Source organism: Furipterus horrens, unplaced genomic scaffold (assembly GCF_987537825.1).
Source record: "Furipterus horrens unplaced genomic scaffold, mFurHor1.1.pri manual_scaffold_11, whole genome shotgun sequence".
In the NCBI taxonomy this organism is placed as follows: domain Eukaryota; kingdom Metazoa; phylum Chordata; class Mammalia; order Chiroptera; family Furipteridae; genus Furipterus; species Furipterus horrens.
This window is the reverse complement of record NW_028327181.1, coordinates 97,186,712-97,200,063: the sequence shown is the minus strand read 5'-3', so window position 1 is coordinate 97,200,063 and position 13,352 is coordinate 97,186,712. Positions and strand designations below refer to the sequence as shown.

Sequence of the window (13,352 nt, the reverse complement as noted above, 5' to 3'; positions counted from 1 at the left end):
GTCAGATACCGGAAGGCTGGGGTGGGCATCAAGGGAAAGGAGTAGGGGGGCTCCCCCCTCTGTGTTTAGCCCAAGATCAGGGAGGCCAGCTTCCTCTGGGGCCAGAGAAGGCCACTCCCTTTCGTTAGGGTCCTGTGAACACTGGACACCCTGGCTAAAACACTGCCTTCTGGGCCTGGACAGGAACTTGCTGCGCCCCAGGTTGTGAGAGCTTTGGGAGGCAGATGGTGGCTGACTGGCAGGCCCCAGGGTGGGGAAGAACCTGTCAGAAGTTTCCCAGGCGCTCTTATCCTCCTGGGAGACCCCACTAGGGGGTGGGGGTGGGGACTTATTGGATCTGTGTTCCCAGCCGCAGAGGGGTGGCATCTCTGGTGTGGTGCCTGCATAATCAGGCTGCTCAGTGGACTCATACCTGGCCTGGCCCTTTCTCGTCACTTTAGGTTACTTTCCTCAAAAGATCAGGAAATGGGAAAGAAAAATGACTTTGTTTATTTACTCTCAGTTGCCTTTTGGACAGTGATTCCTGGAGCAGCTTATCAGGGGCCTGGCATTTGTTTCAGGCATTTGAGGCTCAGAGATGGGGACTCAGCCCCTGACTTGGAGAGAACAGTCATCATTCTAGCTGTCAGGTCGGGAGGGTTGGGGGAGGACGCAGCATGGAAGGAAAATGCCACAGACAAGGTCTTTTGTTTTGTTTTTGAGCAGAACCCTAGTGCTGAAACGCCAGAGTTTATGGGCAGTGGGCTGGTGCTAACCTCTTGGCTTTGCAGGGGACACCCCCCCTAAGGGCAACCCGGGACTTATACTTAGTGCTTAGGGAGGCTTAGCATCTGTGGGCTTCGGAAACAAACGCTCCTGGGCTGAGTCCTGTGTCTTACCCACATTCCCAAATGGTGTCCTTGGGCGGGTTGCTTAACCTCCATGAACCTGAGTGGCTGCCCCCACTGAGTCAACAAATATCTACCGAGCACTGTTCTAGGCGTCACAAGTGACCAGTCCAAGTCCCTACTCCCATGGACGCACGGTTGTGTCTGAGAATATGGGGCTGATGACACCTGCCTTGTGGGGGTGACTGGAAAGGTTAATCCAGGTGGTTTCTTGCCAGGGGTGGGGGGTGTGACTAGGAAAAAATAAGACAAATAGATGGGTGTTTTTATTGGGAGGTCTGTGACCCCATCCCCTGCTCACACGGGGGTTCCTAGGACTTGGGTGGAGAGCTGGACGTGTGGGGAGGCAGTGCGCTTGGGGAGGGCCCCACCTTCATGCAGGGTGTGCCTGGGAACTACCCTTCCCCCCACTCACCTGCCGTGAACCCAGCTATGCTGAGGTCATGGGTCATCGCCAGGACCCTGTAGTCTGGGCTTTCTCGGAACAGCTCCCCGCCAAGGAGCCAAGCGTCTCTAATAGCTTGGAGCCTCTAAAAGCTTTGACCACAGCTCAGCTCATTCCCTGCAAGCTCTTTGAAGCGCTTCCTTCGAACTTGCTTTGCATATTCTGGTCAGATCTGAATCAGACTAGCAGGAATTACCCTCTCTGTACAGTCGAGGTGGCTGCCAGAGCTTGTAAGTGACGTGAAGCCAGGGCAGCAAGGGGGCAGAGCTGCTGAGGGTGGCGGCTCCCTCCCTCCTCCCCTCGGAGGCGCAGAGTGTGGGTGCCGGTGAAAGAGAAAGCAAGGCAAGGGAGGGGCCGGGAAAGAGGCGCAATCATATTTTTCATTAAAAAATAGTGCTCTTTATTATAAATTACTGAAATGTTTCTTTTTGAATATAAATATAAATATGTGCAAAGTTTGACTTGGATTGGTATTTCGTTGAGTTCTTCAAGCATCTCCTAACAGCCTTGAAGGCCTGGGTAGGGGGAGGGGAGGACTGGAGGTGGAATCTTTATAAAAGACAGAGTGAATTGAGGCAGGTTGTAAACATCATTAAAAAACAAAACAAAATAACAGGAAAAAAAAAACACCCCAACACACAGCTGCCCCATCCAAACCAATACCTGACACAGAAAACTTTGTGTTTGTTTAGTCCCTCCCCCCCAAAAAAAAGACAATTCCAGGTAATTCCATCGTTGCTACATTCCTGTACGTTTTCACTGATCAGTGCTATTGCAGAGCAGAAGCGTCCAGGTGGCAGGGGTCTGGCCTTTCCTGGACACCCTGCATGTGCCCCCTACCCAGGTGAGGAGGGAGCCATGTGCAGGGCCCAGGAGGATGTGGGACCCGGTGTCTGGGCTCTGGCCAGAGCCCAGGCACCGTGAGGCACCTGTGACAGGCCAGTACCAGCAGGGCTGGCATCGTCCCAGTGCTCACCACCTGGGAGGCGTGATCATCCACCTGTGCCCACCTCCCATGGTGAGTGGCCGGCTGCCTGCGCTGAGAATCCCTTGGCCTCTGCCTGGATTGGCTGAATGTGTGGCTTCTTGTGTGCCGTCCCTATCCATGGGACAGGGAGCATTTAAGGCAAATCTCCCAGCCAGACACAGGAGGCACAGCTGTAGAACCCTCGACCTTCTCTGGCCAGGGTCAGGGGTCAGAGATGGCTCATCTCCTCCATCCCCCGCCCCAACCCCCAGGTGCTGGAAAATATAGCGTTGAGTGGGGAAGGAACTGACCAGCCTGTCCATCCCCCCTCCAAATGCCACTTCCCCCTTAAAACGGGGGAAGGGTCCTGGGCTCTCAGGCACTCAACAGATTCTAGGACCTGTGTTTCCTGGCGGCTGTCCCAAGGGGGAGGGAGCAAAATGGTCCCCTTCAGGTTATGCCTTGGCCTTCTCCCAGAGCCTGGGAAAGAGCACAGGGCCACCCTCCTCACCTGGGCCGGGCGGTGGGAGTGGCTATTTCCTTGGCCAGCCGGCAGCCCGCAGGCCCGAGGTACCCTCTCGTCCACCCTTTCCCAGGCCTGAGACTCGCTCAGGGTTAAAGCCATGTTTAAAACCAAATCAAAGAGCAAACAAGTTCCGTTGGAAAGCTCGCAGATTCCCCGGCAGTTCTCACTAGTTCAGCACTCTGGCAGTGTCCCTGGTCTGGGAGTGCACGGGAGTCGAGGAAGCGCAGAGGAGGGGAGGGTCAATCCACTGCGGTCGCCGCTGCGGTCCCATCGGGCCATCGGGCTCCTCCCGAGAGTCTGGAGTGGGGGAGGAGCGCTCAGGTGGCACTCCCCTTCCCTCAAACACATTCCAAGTCCTGTCTGCCCCGTTCTGCAGTGGGGAGGGCCAGAGGGAGGGGCCTGTCGGTCCCCTGCTCACCCAGAGCTGCGGGACTCTCGCGGCTGGATTCTTGTGCTTGTGCCATGTGCCACGGAGGAGAGGAGACCCAGGCCCCTCCCCCGCCCTTTGCTCTTTAAAGTGGAGCGTCATACTGGTCCAGGAACTGCCGAATGGGTCCAGGCAGCTGGGTGACCTTCTCATAGGAGTCCAGGTGGCCGTTGACGGTCTTCCGACAGAGATGTTGGAGGGTGGCCACGTTGGAGGACAGGGGCCTGCTCAACACCAGAGGGATCTTCTCGCCACCGGAATAGATATAATAGGCTCTCCGGGGGGGGTTCCCCGGGAGCGGCTGGGCCGGTGGCTGTTCTGGCACCTCGGAGGTGGGCGAGGAGGAGGGTTCAGTCGCTGGCGGGGGGCAGGAGGGGGCGCCAGGGGGTGGCATGTAGTGATGCACCAGCTTGAGCACGCAGTCGAAGCGGGGCACGGGTTGCGTGCTCCGGGGGTCGCTCTGCAGAGAGAAGCTGCCCCCCTCGCACTGGATGCGCAGGTTCTTGGTCCCCGACTGGGTCTTGACACTGAGCGTGAAGAAGTGGCGCTGGTCCGAGCTGTCGCGGATGAGGAAGGTGCCCGCGGGTTCGGCGCTGAGCAGCAGGTTCGCCTCGCCGCCCGTCACAGCGCTCCAGTAGAAGCCGCTCTCCTGCAGTTTGCGCACTGCGTTCACCACCAGCTGGTACTCGCTCTTGGAGCTGAAGGTCTTGAGGCGCAGGCTGGTGTCCAGGGGGCGGCTCATCCCGGCGGCGGGAAACTTGCTGTGGGTGACCATGGCGCACGGAGCCAGCGTGGGTCTGCGCGGGGGCGGCTGCAGCTGCTCGTCGGCCTCCGCACAGCGGCCGCTACCGCATCCCTGGGGGCTGCGGGGAAGAAGGCGCGCCGCGCGTTGAGTGCCAGGAACCCACCCGCGCGCCCGGCCCGCCCGGTCTGCCGAGCGACCGGGGCACCCACTGTCCCACTCCGGAGGTCCTCGCTTGGGCCCTCGTTCCGACCCGTCCAGCCTTCGTCCCCCCCCCCACCAGCGGGGGTGCCCCAGACACCCCCTTCCCCAGCGCGCACTGGCTGGGCGCCGAGTGAAACTCGGGCGCGGAAGTTGGGTCTCCAGGAGCGTGGCTGGGGTGGGAAGCGGAGAAGGGCCCTCGGGACGCTCTGGGCGCCGCTTAGTCCGGTGGCTCAGGGCGGCGGGGACAGAGAAAGAAATCCGAGGCATTTAGGTGGGGGGCGGGGAGTATGTGGAGGGAGAACAGGAGAAGCCCGAGGGCTCCAGCCCGGGTGTTCCGGGAACCTGGGATTTCCGACTTCCATCCGCTCTGTCTCCTACCTCGTCACCTCCCTGCCGGGAAAGACCCGGGAAAGGGAGGGGAAGCCGGGGTGAGCTCCCGGGACTAGCAAGGGCCACCCCCTCCACACCGCGCCCCTCTTTCCTACCTGATCCCGAACTGAAGTCTCCGGCTTTGGGGCTGCGCGTCTTACGGTCCCCAAGGCGAGGCAGCGGCGGGACGGGCAGCGGTGGCCCGCGCTGCGCCCAGATGTTGGCGGCGGTGAAGTCCACAAAGGGGCCCTCGCGCGTGCGTCTCTCAGGCTTCGCCGGGGTGCCCGCCCTGCCCCCTGTGCACCCCCGGGTCGGCCGGGCTGGAGAAAGGCGAGGGGCCGCGGAGCGAGCTGCGGGCGGGCGGCGTGTGAGCCGGGGTCGCGGCGGTGGCGACGACAGCCCGGAGAGTTCGACTCGGAGCCGCCGCGGAGGCCGCGCTCGCGGGTATTTACGCCGCCGCCGCGCCCCGCCCCCCCCTATTCCTGGAACTGCGTGGCCGGCCTTCTTGTAATATTTAGTCACTACTCGCAGCAATGAAAGGCTGCGAGCGAAGGGCGAGGGAGGGGCCGCGGGCCGAGGGCGGGCCGCGGGCCACGCCAGCGACCGGCAGAGACGCGCGCAGAGACAAAGCGCGACGCTAGCGGCCAGGACCGCCGGCGGGCGCGGCGCCATCCCTGGCGGCGCGTTCCTGGCAGCGGCCCCTCCCCACCGCGCGCTCCGCCCCCAACTTCTCATTCACACTTTCCCCCCTCCCTTCTAAGAAGGCTAGTTTCTGGCAGAGGCGGGGGGGTACAGCTCCGGGAGCGCGGGCAGTTCCAGGAGGCCGAGCGTGAGAGGCTCCCAGCTCCCCTTCCCTTCTCGGACCTCGCGGGGACACCCCCTCGCCCCCAACCGGCCCGCGCGAGGTCCCGATCGCAGCCCCAGGAGGCCTCGGCCTGCCGCAAGGGAACTGGGGACACCCCAAAGCCGGGCCGCGAAACCGGGGCCGGATCTGCGAGCCGGAGGGGGTGAGGGCGCTCGATAGTCACCTGTGGACGTGTCCCTGGGGCTAAGCTGGGGTCCCAAGGGTGGAGGGGACGCGGCATACAGGGCAGCTGTCCGGCCTGAGCCCATGGCTTGCTGCAGGTTTCTCTGCCCATGCTGACAAGGATGCCGCCTCCCACCTCCCCAAACAGACCACAACCGCTTTCATACATCTTGGTCTCCAAACCTGCGTGGTGCGACAAGGGTCGCGGCTAGTGCTCTTTCGAGACCGGCCTGGCCCGAGGGCGTGTTGGCCGCGCCCCGCGCCTCGCGTCCGCTAGAGGGCGCCCTGGGGTTTCGTAGGGGGAGCGAAGTCGGAGGCTGCTCCCCAAAGCCCGGAATGGAAACCCGAGGGGGTCCCGCGGAGGCGGGCTCAGGGGCTGCGGCGGGGGGCCCCTTGGGGCACCGAGGAGAAGTCACACCACAGTCTGGAACTGGAAGAACGTTCAGAAAGCAGTTTCCAGGAGTTGGGCCCGCTTCCAGATGGCCCCGCACAGCCTAGAATTTGCCCCGCCCACCTCTGAGTGTGGGCTCTGGTCTCTCCCTGGGGCAGAGAACCCGGGATCCCGTGTGACTGAGTGAACTAGGCGCTTGGTCCCCTCGGCATGGGTGTGGGTGGCCTGAGCGAACCAGGACCCGCTTTATTAAGGATGGAAGGTTTGTCAGTCTGTCCCCAAACAGGCAGTTCGGTGCTGGAGGCACCGAAGAACCAGCTTAGGTGGCATTAGATCGTCACTTCTCAGGACAGAGGGTCTGTGGGCTTTGGGCCCTGTCCTCTTGCCTGATGCCACACGTTTGAAGATAATGAGTCAGAAAAAAAGAGAGAGGGAGAGAGAGGGAGAGAGATGCCTAAAATACGAGACAGCTTCGGAGTCTAGAATGTGTAGACCTGGCGCCTTTGCTTCTGGGGGAGACCGTGGGACCTCACAGCCTTTGCCACTGTGTCTTCAACATGTGCCATCATCTCTCACCCCCACAGATGGTGGGGGCACTACGTGAGATTTGGGCAGGACCCCCAGGCTCTCTGAGATTCGGTTTTGCTATATGCCAAACAGGAATAGCAACCTTTTCCCATCAGAGATCCGAGATTAAAAAACAAGGTCAAAGTGTGCTAGAAATAGAAACAGTTCAGTCCAACTCTGCCGTCCCATTCTGTTAGAGAGCAGTAGCAAGGAGTCTCCTCGTTACCTCTGTAGAGGAAGAAATTGATTTACTCAACACTTTCCCCAAATGTGGGCATCGTGCTGGGCATTGAACTAGAAGGAAGAATAAGACCCAGTCTTTGCCCTCAGGATGCTTGCGGGCTAATGGAATGGATTCTCCGTCCCTCTAGAATCGGGAGGCCATTCTTTTTTCTCATCCATTGATTATTAGGAGGCTGCGCCATAACCATACACTTTTGTGCGGAGCCTCGTGGGGGACAAGGAATAGCCCTTGAGTTAATGGATGAGAAAGTGCTTTGTAAATTACAATGCTCTGACACAAATCAGGTTCATTCATCCATCCACAAACCCTCATTGAGTGCCTGCCTTTGCCAGGCACGGGGTGAAGTGCTGGGAAGGCAGAGTGCTGAGTGAACCCTGCAGGGAGACAGGCGAGGCAAGAAACATGGGACTCTCCCCCCGCCCCCCGCCAAGTGATGAGTGCCATGAGAAAAGGGGGGATATGGTTATGATCCTTTGACACTGTGTTAGTTCATTTTAGGGGAGAAAGAAGAGATCGAATGGGGGAAGATAAAGAGGAAGAAACAGCCCTGGAGCTCTGGGAATTCCAGTCTGGCTGGAGAGGCCTCTGAGACAGATGAGTCCTAATGTTAACAGTGTGGTACCCAAGTGAGCCCGGGCTCTGCAGAAGGCCAGCAGCAAAGGCCGCATGGCTGGCTGGGAGCTTGGCATGGGCCAAGGGTAAGGGGATGATTTGGAGAGCAGAGAGGAAGGGCAGCAGACATGCGCAGGAGCCTGAAAGGCGCTGCCTGGCTGGAGAAGGTCAGAGCAGGCAGTGGGAAGGTGGGCTGGGCTCCCTGCATTCTGACGGGAGACTGAACTGCTGTCCTGGCTCCACCAGCCAGCAGCTGTATGACCTTGGGCACCTTACTCGCCCAGCTGTGCCTCAATTTCCTTACTTGTAAAATGGGTAGTTGTGAGGGCTAAATGAACTAATGCATGCAAAATGATTAGAATAGTGCCTTGCACATTTTAAGTACTCAGTGCATGTTACCTATATTTATTTTGAAAGCCCTGGGAGTCTGTGGAAAGAGGGCAGCTTGGGCTTCTAGGAGATGGATGTGGCCACATATGAAAGGCACCCCATTTGGGAGAGGTATATATCAGATCTCCAGGATCTTTGCACATTTGCATCCCACTGGGTGGAACTGTCTTCCACACTTCGGCTGATTTCTACTTTCCTTTGAAGATTAGTTACTGAATCCCTGGCCAATGTGGCTTCATTGGTTGGAGCGTCGTTCACCGAAAGGTCACAGGTTCGATTCCCAGTCAGAGGGTCAGAGCACATGCCTGGGTTTCAGGTTTGTCCCTCGTTGGGGTGCATAGGAGAGACAATGGATCAATATTTCTCTCTTACATCAATGTTTCTCCTCCTCCCTTCCCCTCTCTCTAAAAATCAATAAGAGCCGTGGCTGGTGTGGCTTACTGGACTGAGCACCGGCCTGTGAATCAAAGGGTCACTGGGTCAATCTCCAGCCAGGGCACATGCCTGGGCTGCGGGCCAGGTCCCTGGTTGGGGGTACACAAGAGGCAACCATACACTGATGTTTCTCTCCCTCTCTTTCTCCTTCCCTTCCCCTCTCTCTAAAAGGAAATAAATAAAATCGTTAAAAAAATAAATAAATAAGGGGTAGGGCTTATTAACAGTGATGTTTTAGATCCCACCAGCTGCTTTCCTCCAGAGAAGACTTTGGTTTCTTCCTGCAGGGCTCCGGAGCCGCAGTGCGGATGGGGTAGAGGGTGGTGTGTGGATTGGTGGAGATAAGTAGGCCGGCCAATTTGAAGACAAAGGGAGTGAGGACCCAAATTTCCCTGGAATAGTGGGGAAGGAGACCTGCTTCCGGACAAGAGAGTTGCCCAAACCAGAGCAGGTCATCGTGTCTCTCATCCCTGTTTGCTGGGGGCTCCCGGGGAGAGGCATTGGCCGGGTCCGGCCCTGTTGCCCTACCTAGCTATTTTCCCGATGCAGGGATTTAGGACGTCCCCTGCCTTTTCCTCAGCTCTCCCTTTGCAGAATTTCTATGAAGTCAGAATCCCATTTCCAGGCAAAGGAGCTTGGTCATAAAGATAACAAAGACTCATTCTCGATGGAGGGGAAGTCCACAGTGGTTTCAGCTGCCTGTGGGACGCCACTTACTCATGGTGTGTGACGGACCGTGAGCTCTTCCCCAAACCTCAGAGATGGGAAGTTGGGTGCCCACAGCTGGACTGGGCAGGGGAAGCCATGCACAGCTTGGTTAGTCAAGGTCCCATCCTTGCATGGATGGTCTCCTGTCCTCCAGCCAGCCCCGGGGGCGGGCACTAAGGTCACCATTGTTTGGTGGCTGTGTGCGTGGCCAGATGGCTTGGGAGACTAGCCTCAGACCACAGAGTTGCTCAAGGCCAAGGCCAAGGCGTCGAAGGTGGGCTTTCTTTGGCAGTGGCCTGATGTTACTTCACATTGATTGTGCCAGTTAGTTGGCAAGGCCTGGAGATACAATGGTGGGGAAGGGAATCTGGTTCCTTCTCTCTGGAGCTTCTCATGTAGTGATGGCGGTTGTCCCCCTTTCTCCAGGCCCCTGTGGAAGTGCTGCTGGGGACCTGAGCCTCACCTGACCTCTTGGAAGCCCTACCCCCAGCTGCCCCAGCGCAGCTTCCTTAGGCAGCTGGGAGTGCTCAGCTGAAGCTCCTGCTCACCAGGCCTGAGGGTGGGGACTGGCCTTGTTGGCAGCAGCTGGGGCAGAGATGACATTTGCAAGGCAGGAATAGATGTTTGTGGGTAGAGGTCACATCGCAGGTTGACCCTAACCTCTCTCTTTCCTGCTTCCGACAATCGACAATCGGCAGACAGGCAGGCCTGGGGCTGCCGGGCAAGGCCAGGACAATAGCCTACCACCAGGAAGCGACACTCAAGTTTGCAGGCCTTTGTTCCTGCCCAGAGGGGCCACAGAGCTAATGAAGAGGTTTGTGGCTGGGAAGTCTGAGCAGTGGAGTTCTTTCAAGCCTGACATTCCAGGCTGGGGCCTCTGGCATTTCCCAGAAAAAGTGCCCAGGGAGGGAGAGAAAAACAATTTACCAACCCACCCAGACACCCACCCAGACTGCCCTCTCAGATTCCTGTTTCCTCTGGAGTAGGGCTGAGCCTGAGCCCCTGACCCCCGCCCATTCTTCCACCCACAGAGGGGCTGGGGACTGTGGGGCGACTCCAGGAGGGTGTGGCGAGTGTGAAGTGTGTGGGGTGCAGAGGGGAAGGGAGGGCAGCTTCTTCCCACCGGCTCTGGGAGGAATTCACATCCGTCCAAGTTTTGAGTTGGGGGGTAAAGAAAGAAGGGAGTTAGCTTCCAGCCGGTTATCTCCCCTCACCCCAAACCAGCACACGCTGCTCCGTCCAGGGCCGGGATAGGATAGTCTCCATCCGTCTGGGAGCCGCGCTGTGCCTGCCTGTGCCTTCGCCTGCGCCCGGGAACAGACACCAGGGTAGCGGGCAGTTCTGGGAAGCGAGGCTGTGGTGAACCATCTGGGCTGCAATGGAAATGAGGTCTGGCCCGGTGCCTGGAGCTAAAGTGCCGGTGCCCAGGAAAAGGAGAGCCCAAGACGGGGTGAGGAGTGTGGCTGGCTCCCGGGAGCTGCGTTCCAGGCCCCAGACGCCCGTGGCGAGCTGAGGGCTGGTGGGGGACCGGCTGGATGCAGTTGTCTTGCTTGACCTGCAGGAACCCAGCGGGCTGTGAGCTCCCTGACACTGGGGCTCCTGGTCCGGTGCTGCTCCCCAGCTCAACTGGGTGTGCGTGTAGCAACTGAAGGGACCTCTAGGGCCACACTCAGGCTTCCTTCAGTAGTGGCAGCATCTCCCCAAGAACCTTCTGAGCCTTGCTGCCCCCCCCACCCCGCCCTCCTTCCAGGTGTGTGATCACTAGGCAGGGCCCTGACTCCTCTGCATTGCGAAGTACACAGTGGCACGCACTTTGTCACCAACTTCTTCGTGCAAATTCCAAGGGAAAATTACATTCCATCTCTCTGGTTCCTAAAGTCCCCAAGCAGCCAAAATGGCAGAGAAATGGGTCAGAAGAGGCGGGAGTTGCCATGCGGGAAAGAGGTGAGATTCCATATGTGACACAGGGCACCTCTCTCATGCGGCACTCATCGGCCTCACCCCGGTGCAGTTCAGACTTCCTGGAATCAGGCTAAGCGAACTGCCCCTCCAATTGTAAACAAAATGCTGGTGGCGGTCTAGATTCTAGGTGGCAGGTGGAGCCACCCAGGGTCAATTTTTTTTTTTTTTTTTTTTTTTTTAGGCACAGAAGTCTCATCAAAGTCCTTCTGATACAAGGAGAGGAGGAAACACTTTCAGAAAGGGTCGTTTGGTTGATTTCCATCTATTTCCCTCTCTGGGTGTATGACTGACCCCTGGGCAGACTCAGAGCGCCGGGCCTCCCCCTCCAGACAGGTGAGGCCCGAGGAAACCGGGGAAGACAGGGGGGTGGGCTGATCCACAGTCGAAGGTGTTAGTGGAGCCAGCTGAAGTGCCGCATGGCGAGGAACGAGTCGGGACCGAACACTGCTCGGTGGAGGTCTGGGCCTTCGGAGGAGCGAGGCCAGCATGACCCCGGTACCGCAGGCCGGGTGCCCTTACGCTGGGCTATGTGTGCTCCTCGCTGGCTGGGGACTGAGGCCATCAGGCCTGGGCGCAGGTGAGCGCACCTTTGGGATCCACGTGCACTGGAGTTGGGGAGCGTACTGGGCTGCCCTCAGCCCCTTGGGACCAGGGGGCATCGGCCAGCTCCGAGCCCCAGGCCCCTCCCACCTCCCCGACCTCCTCCAGGCCGGCTTTGATGGAAGCCCAAACATTTGGGGGAGGGCGGAAGTGTAGGGGCTTGGCCGAGGCGTGGAGTGGACCTCCCACTTATGTCCCAACAGGCGCGAGGAAGTTCATTGTTGCCCCCTGCCTCCCTAGTCGCTTCTTATTCCTGCAAGATTTATTTTCCAAAACCATTCCTTCTTTCCTTTCTTCCTTCCTTCCTTCCTTCCTTCCTCCCGCCCTCCTCCCCTCTCCCTTCCTTCCCTTCAGAGATCATTATTGAGCACCTACTATGTGTCAGAGACCGAGCTGAGTGTCTGGAGTTGATCATTCATGCAGCTTAGATTCTTTCCAGAAGGACAAGGTTCTATCACAGTTGATGTCACGGTCAGTTCATTTCTGCTGCTGCACTAAGTACTATGAGATGGGGAACTGAGGCTTCCCAGCCCTTGGTGCCAGGAGTGAGCCTGGGACCCGTTCGTGCCACCGGTACCACGGTGCCTCCTCTGCCACCTCGGCTGGCCACTCCTGCCTCTCTCCTTTCCACCCGCTGAAGGCCTCAGCTCCCTGCTTCCAGATTCAACCTGAGGGGGCTATGAGCTGAAAAAATGAAAACATCCTATTCCCTTCCACCCGTGGTAGGTGGGTCAGGCCCATTCTCTGACTTACAAAACTCTGTAAACTTAAAATGTGCTCTGCAAATAGGCAATGGAGTAGCATGGTTCAACGTGCAAGAGGTACAGACAGGTGAGCCGTGACCCCCTATTATTACCCTGTCTCCCTGGGGTACCTGGGACATGTCTTTACAGAGCAAACGTTGGGTGCAAAGGGGTGAGCCGCAGGCTGAATGCAGACCAAAGATACACTGGTTGGCCTGTTGTTGGAGACATTTAAAAATCTGGACATTTCACAGCCACCTCTGAATTGGGGGCTTTCTTTGGAAAACGTGGACGATCTGGCATCGGTGGACCTTCATTCCGGCAGGTGTCCGTTGGCCCCTGAGACAGGGGTGGGCTCTTTAGCTCATCCCAGGCCCCGCCCCCACCTAGGATGACTGCCCTTCCCCCCACCGCCCCTCTCTTTCAGGAGCTTGGGGCACAGACTCAGCAAGTCTGCTTCCTCCCACCTCCCCTTCTCTAGGCTAAAGGGCCAGAAGGGCGATTGTCTTAGGGGGATTTATTGTGTCTCCTACCTACTCTGCTTGGGCCCCCCCTCAGACGAGACTTGCCCCTGCACAGGATCCAGAGGCTAGCCCGGGGTCCTACCTATGCTCTTGCTTCGGTTCACAGTGAGGGCTGGACAGGGGAAGGTTCTGCCAGGGAGGCCCCCAGCCCCTGGCCTCAGCCACTCAAGTGAGCCCCAGGGAGCGGGATTCCCTGGGACGTAAGTGGCCACAGGCCACCGTGTTTCCCCAGGCTGGGCTGCTGGAGCCTGGAGAGGCCTGCAGCTCCTCGCTGGGGTGGCGCTGGCTGCCTGCCATCCCACAAGAGGCTGCGCTTCCCCTGAAGATGAGAACTGCATTTACCTCTCACCGGGATAGAAACAAAGCAGCATGCTCTGCCCAGGAGGCATTTCCAGAAATTCGGGCCTTGGCTTCTTGTTAATGAAATGCCACATGATCCTGCCCCCCCCCCCCCCCTAGCCAGGCAGCGTTGTGCAATAGGTGTTTTGTTTTGCAGATGACAAGGTTTTCAACTTTGGAAAGTCGACATTGACAGGCTCCCCACCCCAAGGGAGAGGTTGTTGATTCGAGCTTCACCGTTTG

At 58.4% G+C, this 13,352-nt stretch overlaps 1 protein-coding gene across 1 annotated transcript; it reads right to left on the bottom strand.

Annotated features, from left to right (window-relative positions):
* Window positions 1–3,321: 3,321 nt before the first annotated feature.
* On the bottom strand, window positions 3,322–5,007 carry SOCS3 (suppressor of cytokine signaling 3). Its single transcript, XM_090292383.1, has 2 exons — window positions 4,684–5,007; window positions 3,322–4,115 (listed from the first exon to the last, which is right to left on the bottom strand). Exon 2 carries the CDS (start codon window positions 4,025–4,027, stop codon window positions 3,338–3,340), a length of 690 nt encoding a protein of 229 aa, XP_090148509.1. The 5' UTR covers window positions 4,028–4,115; window positions 4,684–5,007; the 3' UTR covers window positions 3,322–3,337.
* Between the last annotated feature and the right edge of the window lie 8,345 nt (window positions 5,008–13,352).